At 43.7% G+C, this 17,236-nt stretch overlaps 1 protein-coding gene across 2 annotated transcripts in view; it reads right to left on the minus strand.

Annotated features, from left to right (window-relative positions):
• The window catches only part of GLDC (glycine decarboxylase), a 99,281-nt gene extending 82,423 nt beyond the window's left edge, over positions 1–16,858 (minus strand). For both annotated transcript variants that reach the window (XM_060014732.2, XM_069540772.1), the window contains exons 1-2: positions 16,604–16,858; positions 15,984–16,062 (exon numbers count right to left, since the gene is read on the minus strand). In XM_060014732.2, coding sequence (XP_059870715.1) covers positions 15,984–16,062; positions 16,604–16,858 — 334 coding nt within the window. The remainder of the gene's footprint in view (positions 1–15,983; positions 16,063–16,603) is intronic.
• Between the last annotated feature and the right edge of the window lie 378 nt (positions 16,859–17,236).

Below are 17,236 nucleotides of genomic sequence, written 5' to 3' on the forward strand. Positions count from 1 at the left end.
CAGTATTGAGTAATATGATTTTTTTTCTACATTACAGAAAGATAATTCTATTGGTAGTGTGGATAGGTCAGAGAGGAGACTCTGGAAACAAGGGGATATGGTAAGAGGCCAGCACAATAGTCCAGGAGGGAGATGGTTCAGGGAGTGTTATGGGTTAAAGGGTTAAACTGTATCCTCTAAAGAGATATGCTTAAGTCCTAACCCCAGGTACCTAAACAATTATATAAAACAGCAGTGGCTGCTACAAGAGATGTTAATATTTATCTGGAGACCCTAAACTCTCAACTAGAATGGTGCAGGAACCTGATTCTTCCTTTTGCGAGAAAACCCATTCTCTCATACCTCCCAGCAGGGCTGAGGATGTTAGTACAAGTTCGTGTGCCCAGTGAAAGAGCTTCAGTTAGAGCCCAGTTCCCTTCTCATCCATTCTGCAGCCTATCCTGTCCATATGCCTTCACCACTGCAGACTAGCCAGGAACCCACTGCCACATCCCACATCAGTTCAGGGTGTCCATATATCAATACATATCATCATCCCTCATAGTTGCCAATGTCCTACACACTTGGATAAAACACTTGAAAAAATTTAAAGGCCAATTAGCATAAAAGAAGAGCAAAAAAATTAATTATAGATAAGTCCCAGAAGCATAAAAATGTTCAAACTTGAGTTTTTAATCCTGTAACAGAGGAGACTTCCCTGGTGGTGCAGTGGTTAAGACTCCATGCTCCCAATGCAGGGGGCCGGGGTTCGATCCCTGCTCAGGGAACTAGATCCCCCATGCATGCCACAACTAAGAGTTCGCACGCCACATATAAGGAGCTTGCCTGCTGCTACTAAGACCCGGTGCAACCAAATAATCCTATAACAGATATACTCTAGTCCCTATGGGACCAAATTTTCCAAGCACCTGTGGGCTCTGCCCCTACCCAGATAGAGCTAATACAAATACAGCAGGCCCTCCAGGACCCACAGCTTCCAAATTTGTGGATTTCAACCAAGAATCAAAAATATTCGGAAAAAAAATTTTCAGAAAGTTCCAAAAAGCAAAACTTGAATTTGCCCGTGTTGGCAACTATTTACATATCATTTACATCGTATTTACAACTATTTACATAGAATTTACCTTGTATTAAAACTATGTACATGGCATTTACATTGTATTAGGTATTATAAGTAAGCTAGGGATGATTTAAAGTATATGGGGAGGTTGTGCGTAGGTTATATGCAAATGCTGCACCATTTTATATAAGAGACTTGAGCATCCAAGGATTTTGGTATGGTGGAGGGTGGGGGTAAGGGGGCGCCTGAAGCCAATCCCTCCTGGATACTGAGGGACAACTGTATTCCCTGATTGGCCCTCATCATAGCCTGGTCTTGACAACCAATTTTACATTCTATTGGGAACAAAGTGAGTTAATAGAATGAGTAGTCCTCTGTACACCAAGCTAAAGGACACTCATGAGCCATGAAGAGTAGGGTAGGTACTTGGTCATGCTTCTGGAAGTTATAATGGTCTGAGAAACCTTTACCATTCACTCATCCATTGCTCATCATGACAACCTACAAGTCAAGACAGTCTGTGACTTGAAGAACAGAGAGTTAAACTGCTTCTTACTGTGATAAAATCAAGACCTCACCTAGAGATTATCATACTAAGTGAAGTCAAAGAGAAAGACAAATACCACATGATATCAGTTATATGTGGAATCTAAAAAATGATACAAATGAACTTCTTTACAGAACAGAAATAGACTCACAGACACAGAAAACAAACTTATAATTACCAAAAGGGAAAGAGGAAGGGGGGATAAATCAGGAATTTGGGATTAACAGATACACACTACTATATATAAAACAGATAAACAACAAGGACCTACTATATAGCACAAGGAACTATATTCAGTGTTTTCTAATAACCTATAATGGAAAATAATTCAGTTATATGTATATAACTGAATCACTTTATACCTGATGCATCGTAAACCAACTATATGTCAATAAAGATAAATAAATTTAAAAAAAATCTAGACCTCAGGCTTTACCAGTCACATTTAATAAAAAACACTCCCCAAAAACACAACTTAATGAGTGTCTGGATTATTTCTAATGTTTGTTCACTGGTCACCATTTCTCATACCTACTAATGAAATCTGACTTTGGTCCAATCAGCAGAAGAGCCAACCTAGTACATTTAGGAACCCAGAGTTTGAGTTACTATGTTAAATAATGCCAAGATCCAATGGACATGGAGAAAAGGGGAGAAGAGGGAAAAGCCCACAATCAGAGGTCTGCCGCTGAACCTCTCTGAAATGGAGCATAGCAGAAGCAGTCTCTAAGAGCAAGTTTTGGGGCATGATTGGTCTAAATAAAAGCCCAAATCCTAACCATGCAATATCCACCACTGCAATAGAGTTAGATTCCTCTCCCCCTTGGAAAAGAATGCCTTTCTAGAGAAACAGGGTGGGATCCTTAAGTCCAAAGTGGCAGTCTTTTCCACCTACGTAGTAAAAGAAGCATTTTAAAAAGGCAATTGTGTCATCCAAACCCTGGGCAGCACAGCCCCAGGAAAGCTGTGTGAACAAAGAGGAGAGAGGAAAATGATCAGCTTCCCCCCAGAGTGAGCCCCACAGCAGTGCACATTCCTCACTCTTGTCCTTCCAACTGGACAAAAACAGCTTCTTCCTGTTAACAGGCCCAATTCCAGTAACTATCTTCCTGAATATGAAGGACAATGAAACAAACCAGGGAGGAAATGAGACAGAATGAGAAAGGGAATGTCCATTAAAAAACACTTGGATGGATAAACAACAAGGTCCTACTGTATAGCACAGGGAACTATATTCAATATCCTGTAAGAAACCATAATGGAAAAGAATATAAAAAACTATATATATATAGATAGATAGATATACATATATATAAAATATGAAAAACTATATATACATATATATATATATCTCTCTCTCTGAATCACTTTGCTGTAAACCAGAAACTAACACAACATTGCAAATCAACTATACTTCAATTAAAAAAATAAATAAATAAAAACAAAACACTTGGAGACAAACTGTCATTCTCCAGACATCTGCCTACAGCCTCAAAGAGCAGCCAGACCTTGCATTACTGTGCCCTCCCAGCCATGAAATTCCTTAGTCCTTTAGCGATCTAAGCAGTTAAGTTCTTTTCTTGTGGAATAAATACCTGCTTCTGACCTTGTTTATTCGTCTACCTCAGCACGTTGCATAACGCCCTGGTCCTAATGTACCAAGAACAGAGTTCAGTGACCTGGGCACCATTCCCTAAGAAACTACAGGTGGGTCTCACAATGTTCCTGCTTCTCAGAATTCAGAATGAATGCTTCCTCCTTACATAATTCCATATAAGAGCCTTTCCAATAGTAACTCCCTTGTCACTTGCACCTAAAACATCAAGGAGAATTTTGTACCAACCACTTCCCCAAATATACTTTCTGGTAGGAATAAGCTGATTTAGCTGTTAAATTTCTAGGCCTAGGTTTTAATTTCCCATACATGTGAACTTGGACAAGAACTAGGAGAATGTCATTAGAATAAACAGGCAGGCTATATGGGTCAAGATACCTGCTACACGCCAACACACACACACACACACACACACACACACACACACACACACACACACAGTTCCCCACCTTTAACCCATTCCCAAACACACAATTTTTTTTTGCCACAATTATATGGAAAAATGTATCCACGCTTTGCTTTTGCTTTTCTGACTATCTAAAAATATTATGCCTAAGTTTCTACAGAGTATATATTATTCTACCATTTATATTAAAAAATAAATATCTATGGATATGTTGTATATTAACAGAATATCTCTGGGATGATTCTTAAGAAACTGATAAGTGAGAAGGGGTCTTGCTTACCCTGTATATCTTTTCATGCTCTTGAATTTTGGATAATACGACTGTCATTTATTCAAAAAATTTAAATTGAGTTAAAATGTTACACCCAGAACAAAATCCTGCTTGTGAAATACATGGGTGCAGACATCTGCTGTCCCCACAGTGGCTGGCTGTCCACAGAGCATTTTCCAGGCAGCCCAGCAACGCACAGCATGGAGCAGCCATTCAACCAGCAACAGAGCCTCCCTCCCACTCCCTGCCCTTCACGTGCTTTGCAAGATTCTCAGAAAAGGACTCTAAGGAAATCATCAGGACTGGAAACCAAGAAACTCATATTTGAATTTCCCAGAAAGGGCTTTTTCTGCCAGAGGCTGAAGGGAAGAGCTGGGGCTAGAATGTGAGGACAGAGGCTGCTTTAGCATTTTTCTTGCCAAAGCTGCTCAGGAACCATGGCGGGGTGGGGTCCGGGGTCTCAAGATAAACAAACCATGGATGATAGCATATATCAGGATTTTCTGATTTCCTGAGTGGAAGCCAGAATTTGCCTACAAACTCCATCCTAATGTGTAGCCTTTTTCTAACTTCACCTAATCATTTGCAGCACCTCTCTCCCTGCCCCGTAAATAAGTGGGCTTAAGCATGGCTTAACCCCACTTACCCAGCCCATTAAACCCTACTCCCTCTTATTTGCCAAGTTTCTTTCCCTAGCAAAGGAGGGTTTCACAACCACAGTCTGCTGAATTATAGAATTTGTTCAGTCCAGGAAGGCAAACCAATCTATAAGCTCGTTAATGCAGAATAATGACATGGAAACTCTTTGAATTGAAAACGCTTCAAGACTGGCAGAGGGGCGCCCACCCCATGCGGCAGGATGTGGTCTGGGCAGCACCACACAGGCCTGACCTGGGGCTCTGGCCCCCCAACCCTAAGCCTGCCAGGCTCTTTCCCATCTTCTTGATCAGCCGATTAATACCCCAGCTCACCCAGCCCCTCATGAGTCTTGGGAATTAGAACCCCTGGCCAGGCACTTCCAGCCGAGAGGGGCCAAGGCACGTCCAACCCGTGTTTCTGATGGCTCCATGGTCCCTCGTCTCCACAGGAGTGAGCAGTCCCTAGAGCTCTGCCTGCTCACCCAAGAGATATACAGGTTCAAGATCTTTATAGCAGCTGTAGGAAAACCAGAAGAGCATCCCATGGCAGGGTAGTGGGGACATGTCTGTTATTTACTTCTGGGACTTGGGTCACACTACTTTCTGTGGGAGACCTCGTCAGCCGCCCCTTTTCATTCCATCTATAAACATTTACAAAAGAAGTGTACAGAGAAACATTACAATTCATAATATTTACCTGGAACACCAGTTGACCTACGTAAGCAGGCCAAACGGTCAATTTGAAATGAGAAGCAGAGTGGAAGTCCTGGAGTGTTTGTTTTTCCTCTTTGCTGCCCTGTGAGTAGCTTGTCACGGCCAGCAGAGCAAGAACAAGAAGGGACAAATATGTATTGAGTCCAACTTAAACAATTTAAGATGTTTGCAGGAAAGAGAGAATTTTTATAGATCAAAGGAATACAGGCATATGGAGAAATTTGTAATCCAGCCCAGAATCTCACCAACTAAATTATAATCTCTTTGTGGACAGAGGCATAGTGGTTGCTAGGTACATACTAGGTGCTCAGAAAATACAAGTGAATGAAAATTCACCTAAACTCCCACATATAGTTGTTAGCTCAATATTCACAATAACTCACCTAGCACAGAATCCACAATGACAAATCAATGTGCAAACGGTTCTCACATCCCTAAAGGCATGAACTTCAGAGAAACATTTCTAAAGGGAAACTTGCAGCTATTAAGCAAGTTCTGTGAAATAATACAGTGCCTACAATAATTTCATATTTTCCAAACTTTTGTTTCCTTATTGTTTAATCAGTTAGTACATTGGATGATATGGACATTGAGAATCCTTACTAAAATTCCCAGTTTGCATTTTTATTAAAATACTTCAGGTTTAACAAGTAAAACAAACCTGAGCAGTCAAAACGAGATCAAAGTTCTTCACACATCATATAACAGAGATTTCTAAAAGCAAAGCACAGTGCCATTTGGTGGCGTGAAAAGAGGACATAAGGAATAGAAGCCAGAACACTCACCCTCCTGAAAGCAGCGCACAACCTCGTTGTGGGCCCCCCCCTTCAGGCTCCCGAGCAGGTCAGGCCCCCCACGCCCATTCCCATAAGGTGCTCACTGAGCTCCCATCCCAATGTGGACGGATGGGACTGCCTCACCTGTCTCCCACCCCAGCCAGCCTGTGTGGACTTGAAGTCCTTGGCCACTTGACTTTACCAATCCTCAAACTAAGCTAAACTCAGGCACCCCATTCCTCTGTTCCTGCTCCCAGGTCACTAAATGATGCTGGGTGAGGGGATCCTAGCAAACCTTACAGATTCAAGCCATTAAATCTCAGCAAGTCTTCCATGCAGGGTGATCTAGGCCCCTCACTACCCAGATGATCACTTTCTCACTTTTCTAATGCTCTGTCTCACCCTTCCTGCCTCTCACTTAGATCATCAGACAGGCAGCCCCTAAACTCCTCCCACCTCAGAGTGTCCTTATGTAATCATGTGTACTTTTTTCTCTCTTATGCCTAAGAAAGGTCCAGAATATGATATTGAGGTCCACAAACCCCTGACTTAAAATGTAACCTCTGGCCTCTTGGATTACTTCATCTCAGGCTGCTCTGCCTGTGTCTTTTTCCATGCTCTATTTCCCAATATCCTGGTTTCCACTTTCTTCCCAATACTTCATCCATAGGAAATCTCACTCATTCTCATTAATTCATTCAGAAGACTCACTAAATCTGCAACTCCATCCCTAATCTCTCTCTTGAGCTCTAGACTCGTTATTTCCAACTACTGATTCAGCTTTTTCAAATGCATGTTCCTGAGTACCTCAAATTCAGTTCTGCTCAAACAACACCCATGATCTCGTCTTCCTCTAGGACCCTCCTCTTCTCCCCGTTTGCTCTCTGTTAATGACATCTCCATCACCCCAAGACACTCAGCCTAGAAACTGACTGGCAGTCCTACCTGCTGCCCCGCTGGACCGACCACCATGTTTGTACCAAAACCATACTTCCCACAGGCTGCTCACAGGCAATTATTGATACTAAGCCCAGCAGGAGAACTAATGCAGACCCATTCCTGTAAGATGTGGGACTCCTCTGATGGGTGACTTTGGTTCAAGGACTCTGCTCAGTCTGACCAAAACTTTTTAGATCTGTGCTGCAGTCTATGATTCTTCTTACCCAATTCTTCCATCCTTCTCCCCCTCCACCAGGGTCAGACCTGCATCACAGTCTAAAGACTCCCCTGCCTTCTCATGCTCCCACTCTTACATATCTAATATCATCTTGGTGACTGCTTCCTGGTAGACACATTTAAAATCTCACCTCTAAAATCTCCAACAGGGCTTCCCTGGTGGCACAGTGGTTAAGAATCCGCCTGCCAATGCAGGCGACATGGGTTCGAGTCCTGGTCCGGGAAGATCCCACACGCCGCGGAGCAACTAAGCCCGTGTGCCACAACTACTGAGCCTGTGCTCTAGAGCCTGTGAACCACAACTACTGAGCCCGCAAGCCACAACTACTGAAGCATGCGTGCCTAGAGCCTGTGCTCCGCAACAAAGAGTAGCCCCCGCTCACCGCAACTAGAGAAAGACTTCGCGCAGCAACGAAGACCCAAGGCAGCCCAAAATAAAAAAAATAAATAAAATCTCCAACAATCTCCCAGCTGGTCTCCTTGCCTCTGTCTCAGAGGCACTCTGCAAAACACAGTTTGAATATGTCACTTCCCTCTGTAATAACTGTTAATGTCTCCCCACTATGTAGAGGAAAACAAATCCTTTATCATGGCTTTGGGCCCTCCATACCTTGCTTTCCATACCTCTCTGCAGCTCAATATTCTACACACATGGTCTACTCACCATCCTCAAATAACCATGTTAGGTTATTTGAGGCACGTCCACACTTCCAAGTCTCTGCTCATGCCATAACCTCAGCTAAACCATTCATCCTATTTGCAGACCTAAGGAGCTATTCAGTATCTATCTCCCTATCAGTTTTAACCTACAGTCAGGGACCATATCTTTATCACCCTTTACTTCCTGACTCTTGCATCCTCAGTGCCTAAAGCAGTATTGTATTTTCCATTGAAGTCTCTCAAGGAATTAAAGTAGATGGAGGAGGCTATAGACATAGATTTGGTGATAGTGGCTTATAACCCAATGGTGACAAAGGGGAGTAGGTTGGGGCATTTAGTCTATGGGCAAATGGCCCTATGTACCTCAATAGTCCTAAAGAATAATACCATATTTAAAGCACAGTATATTTTATTTTGATAGCATTGAGTACTTTTAAAAGTTAGATAAAATTCATTATAATTTATGATAGCAAGTATATGCTAATTTAGATGAATGTGGTAGTTTTTTAAATATCTATGCAGAAGATTTTTAGGGCAGTGAAAACACCCTGTATGCTACTATAATGGTGGATACATGTCATTATACACTTGTTCAAACCCACAGAACGTGCAACACCAAGAGTGAACCCTAATGTAAACTACGGACTCTGGGTGATGATGATGTGTCAACGTAGGTTCATCAGTGGTAACAAATGTACCCCTCTGGTGGGGGATGTTGATAATGAGGGAGGCTGTGCATATGTGGAAGCAAGAGGTATAGGGGAATTCTCTGTACTTTCTGCTCAATGTTGCTGTGAACCTAAAACTGCTCTAAAAAGGAACGTCTATTAAAAAAAATTTTGCGTGCAATCTTGTTTACACTCCTCCCTTCGAAAGGTGTAAACTAATTCCCCTTCCCTTGAATTTGGGCCAGTCTTAGTGACTCACTTTTATGAACAGCATATGATATAAATGATACTATAGAACTTCCAAGACTAGGTCATAAAAAGAATAGTTTCTGCCTGGCTTTCCTTCTTTCCTGAATCACTGGCTCTGCAGGAATCCAGTTGCCATGTTGTGAGGACACTCAAGCAGTCTGTGGATAGACCCATGTGAGGAGGCACCAGGGCCTCCCGCTAACAGCCAGCACCAACTTGCCAGCCATGTTTATGAGCCACCTTGGAAGTGGCTCCTCCAGCCCTAGTTGAGCGTCCACCAGTGTGAGACCACAACCTCATGAGTGACTCAGCCAGAACCACCTAGCTTAGTTGCTCCTGGATTCTTGACCCACGGAAACTGTGAGGATAATAAATGTTCATTGTTGTTTTAAGCCACAGTTTTGTAGTAATTTCTTATAAAGCAAGAGATAACTAATACAGTAACTTTGCCAATTTTTAAAAATATTGTTAAAGAATTCCATTTACATAAAATCTTTGATGGTGCTGGATGAATTCCATGATCCTTTAACAAGATGAAGAGGAAAAAGTTGTTTTATATTTTAAGTTCTTTGTCCTGATCACATGACCTATTTGGCCCCTCATCACCATATGTCAGCATGTTTGTATCCTTGCATGTCAAAAAATAAGCAAGTCCTGTGAAAGGATTTCAATCCAAAATGGAACCCAAGGGGAGTTCCCTAGTGGCCACTGTTGTGGCCCAGGTTCAATCCCTGGTCGGGGAACTCAGATCCCACAAGCCACGTGGCCTGTCCACAAAAAAAAAAAAAAAAAAGGAACAATTTGAGACAGCAGAAACATAAAAGTTGAAGAGGAAAAGGATGAGACTCATACAGCCAAATGAAGATAAGGTGCTATCAGCAGAAAAAGGACTATTAAGAAAAAAAAAAAAGGAACCCAAGGATATGAAATGGAGAATCTCACACATGCTCCCTCAGAAGAACAGAACTTAAGAACTGAGAGACTGATTTCCTGTAAACGCCTGATCTACAGAAGACTGAGACTTATCTCCAGACCAATGAACACCCACCAAGAATCTCTCCATACTCAAGCCAATGAACTTACTGGCTGGGTTCTGGCTGGATGTCCCTCGCTTTGTGCTCCCTGCCCAAAACACAACCTGCCCCAGACCCTCAGTAACTTGTTTGCAGCTTCTACAGCACATGTCTCCTAAATTGCAATTTCTCTGCTATTCCCAAATAAACTCAAATTTCTGGTAATTTGAGCTTGTTTCAGTTTATATCCTTATTTAGATTGATAGTTCAAAATATCTTAATGCTTAAAAATGATACTTTACAAAGACTGAGATTTCTCACTTGGTGTTCTAGTTTCAAAAGGAAGGGGAAAAAACTGATCACAATTTATTTTAGGATTCATCTCTTTTAAAATAAATATTTTCACCTCTCCACTTTTATCAGGATATATCACCACATATTTTTCTGAAATATCCCTGTAGTATAATAAGAAATATCTCTGGTCTTTGGTATTTCCTGAGTGACAAGAGTATCTTGTGTTATTCATACTCAAGTCCTTTTGAGCACACCTGAGTATCTGCTAATAAAGTGATTAGGGTGGGGTTCCTAAATAGCCTCAGGATGTGGCTGGTCAGCAAAAAGACCAAGTGATTAGAGGGCTGGAACTTTCAGGCCCACCAATTGACCTCAGGGAAAAGGAAGGGGGGAGGGGTTGCAGGATAAGCTCTATAAAAACAGCAGATTTGATGAGCTTCTGGGCTGGCTAATACATCCCTGTGCTGGGAAAGTGGTCCACCCCAGTTCCATGGGGGCAAAAGCTCCTGTGCTTGGGACACATCCAGACCCTACCCTACGTACCTCTTCATTTGGCTGTTCACCTGTATCTCTTATAATATCCTTTATAATAAACTAGGAAATGTAAGGAAATGTTAGTGTTCTGTGAGCTGCTCTAGAAAATTAATTGAACCAGAGGAGGGGGTCCAATTTATAGCTTGTTGGTCAGAAGCCCAGGTGAAAACCCTAACTTGTGATTGGCACCTGAAGTGGGGGCAGTTTGGGGGGACTTAATCTGTGAGGTCTGATGCTATATGCAGGTAGACAGTATCAGAAGTGAGTTAAATCGTAGGACAACCAGTTGGTGTCCCGAGAACTGAAAATTGCTCGGTGGTGTTGGAAAACACTCCAGAATCCCCCAAATCATTGACAGCATAATTATTCTATTAAGATTCCATCCAGGATGGGACTATAACAATACTCAAATAATTCCATAATTATGCTTCACACATTGCATTTTGCCATTTTCTTTTTCTCAATGAAGGAGCTGCCTTTTTGTGTTTTTCCCTTCTTATAATAACATATTTACACACAAAGAAAACATAGTCAATGTAAAGATTTTGTCTTTGTTTCTAACAGGAAAAGATATACCTCAACTTTTCACATTGTTTTCAGAAATCCCTGTTTTTCTATCCAATTTCACATCACTTCTGTACACTCACAGCATTTTATTCATGTTTCTTATGACATCTTGGACACTTTAACTTTCTGAATCAATTTATGTTAAGATGTAAGCTCCTTGAGGATAGTGACTATGTTTTCTCATACATTTATCCTCACAGTTCCTCGCCTATAGTAAATAGCCATAAACACTTACAATTTAGACAATATGTTGACTGTCCAAGGTATCAGTCAGATCAGCAGGGGTCTGCCTAACAAGAATTTATGACAAAAATAAAAGGACAACAGACTGCTGTGAGAGTCTAAACATATAAATAAGGAATAGCCAGACCACAGAACTTTCACCCACAACCTGCAGCAACCTACTCAGGAAACCAACCCCCTTACCTACAATAAACCACCTCTGAACTCAGCCTGCTACAGATTAGACTTGCAGAAAGCCATCTTTTGCTATCTTCAGTGACAATGGAGGAAAATGAATGATAACTTCTGTAACAATTGGCCCAGAAGGGCCAGGACTTGATTAATAACCAACAGCTTCCCTACTCTCGGTCCCTGCTTCCAATTTAGGACCAACCAGACAAAGCCAAACAAGCAGCCCTAACCAATCACATAGGAAGCCCTGCTTGAATTGGCCCACCTACCGCTTGCCCAGGCCAACAGGGCACACCTGAAGCCTTTCCTTTATTTCACTATGAGGTCTTCCCACTCCTCTGCAAAGCAGAAGGCTGACTCCTAGAGCAAGTTCAGAATAAACAGCCTTTGCTTTTCTCATTTGGCTGGTCTTTATTTATTTCCACAGTTGTATAATGAAAATCCATTGGAATTATCCTAAAGATGAAATAATAATTCATATGTGCTGGGAACTGAAGGAGCTAGGAATGGCCAAAGGAGAGATTTGTCAGAGACTGAAGAGTTTACAGGTTGCATCTCACAACAGACTTAATCCAGCTGAAAGATAATTGACGCCCACAGCCAGGGGAACAACTGCCCTGTAGGTGTATTTGGGGTCAGTTCAGAAGAGTGCCCATGGACTTCCCTGGTGGCGCAGTGGTTAACAATCTGCCTGCCAATGCAGGGGACACGGGTTCAATACCTGGTCTGGGAAGATCCTATATGTTGCAAAGCAGCTGACAGCATGTGCCACAACTACTGAGCCTGCACTCTAGAGCCCACGAGCCACAACTACTGAGCCTGCGCACTGCAACTACTGAGCCCACACACCACAACTACTGAAGCCCATGAGGTCTAGGGCCCATGTGCCCCAACTACTGAGCCCATGTGCTGCAACTGCTGAAGCCCGCACGCCGAGCCCGTGCTCTTCAACAAGAGAAGCCACCGCCATGAGAAGCTCGTGCACCACGACGAAGAGCAGCCTCTACTCACCACAACTAGAGAAAGCCCACACGCAGCAACGAAGACCCAATGCTGTCAAATATTAAAAAAAAAATGGAAGAGTGTCCAACCCCACCTGGGTGACAGTCACCACCTGCAGCTGCGTTACACAATACCTCCTCCCTCTGCTCACTGCCCTCCATTAACCATTTATTAAAATCACTCTAACGATATCTCTTAGAATACAAAGTTCTCACAAGACCATCAAAAGTCTCATTCTGACAGCTCAGCCGGTCAATTCTGGTTGAATAACTTGAACATTAAAGGGTTTAGTGTCTCCTCTCTCTTCCTAAGCATGCTCACAATAAGCAATGTGCAATTTTGTGTAAACTTTAAACCCTGCTTCTGTGAACTTACAGGCTAGTTCAGTCTGGTTCGCTTGAGATGGCTTCACTGAAAATACTATACAGAGAGGCATATCATAGCCGAAAGCAATTGGCATGGCTCATAAAGTATTTAAATTTTGTATTAATAACAAAATAAATACATAGTTATTGTAGAAAATCTAGAAAAAGCAAAGGAATAAAAAGAAATCTAAAATCATCCGTAATGGCACCATACAGAGAAACAAATGTTCCCACTGACATATATCCTTCTAGTTTTTTTTGTTCTTTGTGTATGTCAGTGAGGGATGGAGAATTCACTTGACTAGATGAATCTGACAGGGTTTTGAACTGAATATCTTTGCTTGTTTCTCTAAAGTATGGCTTACTGTGAAGCCAACTAATGATCAAGGTATTCTTTCAAGGCACTTCCTGAAGTGTCCAAGGGGAGGGGGAGCATCCTGCGGGACAGCTGGACCCTCTGTACCTCCCTGACTCTGTCGGGCCACTCTGTCCTGTACAAGCTGGTCCCTTTAGCTCCAGCAGTCTCCCCCAGCCTTGTCCAGCAGAGCATAACTACCCACCCTTCGATACCCAGCCCTAGTCCTGAACTTTTGTCATCCCTTCCCTCGCCCTGGCAGCGGGCCTGAGTGTTCTCACACCTGTGCTCTCAGCCTGCCGCTGCATTTCCACTAGGGCAGCTGGCAAGTGGCAGAGTGATTCCAGTGTGACTGGCCTTGTGCATACCCGTAAACTGGATACTCTGGAAGAGTCAGGACAGGAGTTTTCTACTTTATACACCCACCCCCTTGCAGAGGACACAACGAAGACAATGTAGACTGACGGCTGGAGTGTGAACAGCAGCTGGTCTGTGTGGGGTGAATTCTGCCTTCACCGCTTACCAGTGGTGACCTTGAGCAGGATTCTTACCCTCTGTATGCCATGGTTTCTTCATCTTTAAAACAGAGTTGTGAATGGTAGTTACCCCTCCGGGTTGTAATAAGGATTAAATTAATACATGAAATACACTTTAAAAAGTGCCCAGCACATGGTAAGCACTACATAAAGATTTGAGATTATAAAGTTATGCATAAGCACTAACCCAAGTATCTCCATGCTGCTACAGCTCTCACAATCTTCTTTTTCCTTAGCAATGAGGGATTTAAGACTCATCTAACTAGCTCTTATTAGTTTTCTCTGTATGCAGTGAACAAATATTTGGTCTAGAATTCCTCTGACTACAGTAGAACACAGGCATTCAGCATTCACGTGAAACCAAGTTTGGATAATGCTGCTCCACTGTTAAATGAAAATGCTTCTGCTAGAGGTTACCTGTACCAATTTGCTCTCCTCACGTGGAACACATTCATTACCCATGACGTGTGCACACCTCAGATGAAAACACTGATGCCTTCTGTGCTGCCCACGACCACCTCCCCCTCCCCCTCCCCCCCATTTCCGCCCCCAGCTCACTTCCAAGTAGCAAGCTTTGCTGGAGAGCCAGCCCACTTCAGGGCAACGGGGGACTCCTGACTGTGCAATATTTTCTGAGTCACCTCAGACTAACCAGATGGAACCGGCCCCAAGCCTCACAGAAGCTGGGTTTAAAGTTTACACTTAAATTGCAAATTACTTATCAGAAGTCTGCTTCTAAAGAGGAGAGGAGGAGAAATGGAATCCCCCAAGGTTCAAATTAGTCAGCTGGAAACAAGCACCTGAACTAAAAAAGGCTAGATAGCTTTGACATGGTTCCTAGATGCTAATGTTCTTCAGGAACATTTTATTTTAGAGTATATGGTAAAAGGGCTGACCTAACATGTCCTGACTTTGAAAGTCTCAGGAGGGCTTTTACTTATTCAAATATTCACCGATGGCTTGCTTCAAAAATATATAACTCTTCACTGTAAACATTCAATTAATCAGGATTCTGATTTCCTAAACCTTAAGCAGATAAGGCTTCCAGCTATCCCCAAGTCTCAGTCAGTTCAATTGGACAAAAAGCGCATATTTTCTTCTATGAACAAGGTCCCTGCTGTCAGGGGAAATGGTTCAGATTTGAAACTAACAAAGGGAGCAGCCCTCAGCACACCCTGAGTTACAGCATCAGCCAGCTGGAGCTGGACCTGCTTCATACCTCAAGTTCTATACTTTAAAACAAAATAAAGCTTGCCTTCCACATATCCTTTCTGTTCCAAAACGTAAAATAAACCAATTGTCTTCTCTTCACTTGACTCCAGAAGTAAGAGATAGCATTTTTATGATTCAAAACCATGAGAATTCTTTCCTGTTTATAAGAAAAAAAAAAAAAGCTCTTCAGCTCTGCCTATTTGCCTTTAATTTTTTGTGGATTCGTGCTCAGCCCATGGAAGTCAAATAATCTTCAGACCATTAAAAATATTTTAAATATAAAATAAAATTCTCTGTTTGAATTTTAAAAATAAATAAAAAATAAATAAAAATAATAAAATTCTAAGAGAGTCTATGGTTAAACTAAGATTTCTTAATCAAGCATGAATCTTATTTCTGTTTCTCTATAAAAATCATTCAAGCTTTAAAAGTACTGCTGCCTTTCAGTAGGTATAAATAGTAAAATTTGGATGTGAGAGAGAACAATCTGAAGCTACTGTGGTATAAAGAACCTTGGGGTAGGAGGCCAGATGTCTGGGTTTCCTATTTTTGTCACTCCCCTGTTTGCATGACTGTAGGCAATTCCTTTTCCCTTCTGAGTATCCTGATCTGCAGAGAAGTGATGACACCTCTCAAGCCAAAGGATGGGAGAACCATGGCCTGGGACAGGTGCCTGGAAAGTTGGGAGTCCTCTACACGTGTTTGTGCACTGCCTTCCCCTGGGAAGTTTGCTGTCTCCACGCTGAGATAAAGAACTGAATTATTCCACCCTCTTCCGCCCCGTGCGGTACCCAACGCTGATTTATTTTCATAAACATTCTCCCTCCTGAGCAATCCTAACCCACAGCTGGACTTTCAAAGACCATAGAAGACAAATAGGCCAGAGCAAGCGGAATCTCCCGGTCACTTACAGACTGGGTCATCCATTTTCAAGGGTCTTTTCAAGCGGATGCTGGCGGGGACGGTCTTCTCGATCAGTTCATCAATGCTCTAAAATTAAAACGCAAGTCCGTGAACACTAAAGGCAGAGGAAATTGCTTCTCAGTTAAAAGTCACCTCTGCATTTTGCATCTACAAAAGCTTGTGGGAAACTTCATTTAAATTGTCTAATTAGGGTTTCTTTCTAAAAAGAACAACTTTGAACAAACCAAAAATCACTGGAGAAAATTAATAATGAGTCGGGGTAGTGATTCGGCCACTTCGGGCTGGATTTCAGTGGGCAACCGGAGATAATCGGATAAATCAGAAGGTCCTGCTCTTGCAAAGTGAGAGCTCATCTGCAGGGCGACTTAGGTTGAAAAATATACGGTTTTGAGGCGCGAAGAGCGGGTGGAGGAGAAAGTAACCTGGTGGGAGCAGGCTGGGGCACGCAGACCGAGCGCGCGTGCTCGCTCCCACACCAGGGGCCCCGGGCCAGGGTGCGGGTCCCACGCGGAGCGAAGCAGAGCTCCTGGCGGGGGCCGGGAGGCCGTACGGGCAGAACCCGGGCGGCGCAGGGTGAGGCCTCTGAGGGCCGGGTTGGGGTCCTTACCGCCAGCCCCAGGGCCTGTAGCATCTCCCTCTGGTCTTTGTCCCCGGGGCCGATATGCCTCCTAGCAAAGTCATCGTGTCTGGGCAGGAGGCGCTCGAGGAGGCGCGAGGCCCCAGCCCCGCCGCTATCCCCGCCGCCGCTACTGCTGTCACGGCCGCACGGCGCCCAACGAGGCCCCGCGCCTCCAGCCAGGCGGCGGCCGCCCCCGACTCTGCAACCCAGACGCAGTCCCCAGGCCCTGGCGCACGTCTGCATGGTGGTGGTCACCGTCCCCTGCCGGGCCGGCGAGGGTCAGCTACGCTTTCGGCTCCTCTTCTGATCGCGGTCCCCTGGGTAGCGGCTGCCCCCGGGTGGCTGGAGCCCCTCCCCGCTGGATGACCGAAGGGACGGATGGATGGTCAGAAGCAATGAATGGGTGCCGCGCTGAGCCCGGACACGCGCGCAAAGTTGTTACTCCACTCGAGGCACCTGCTTCGCACACTTTAAGCGTCGTTCTGGGGGTGGGCAGTGGGATACGGCCAGGAAACGCTCGGCCAATGGGAGTGAACGGAAGGGCGGGGGCGGGGTAGACCCCGCCCCCCGCCCCCTTTCCCTACCCCCTCCTCAGGCCCTCTGCTCCTCTCCCGGAGCCTT

Source organism: Delphinus delphis, chromosome 6, assembly GCF_949987515.2.
Source record: "Delphinus delphis chromosome 6, mDelDel1.2, whole genome shotgun sequence".
NCBI classification, from domain to species: domain Eukaryota; kingdom Metazoa; phylum Chordata; class Mammalia; order Artiodactyla; family Delphinidae; genus Delphinus; species Delphinus delphis.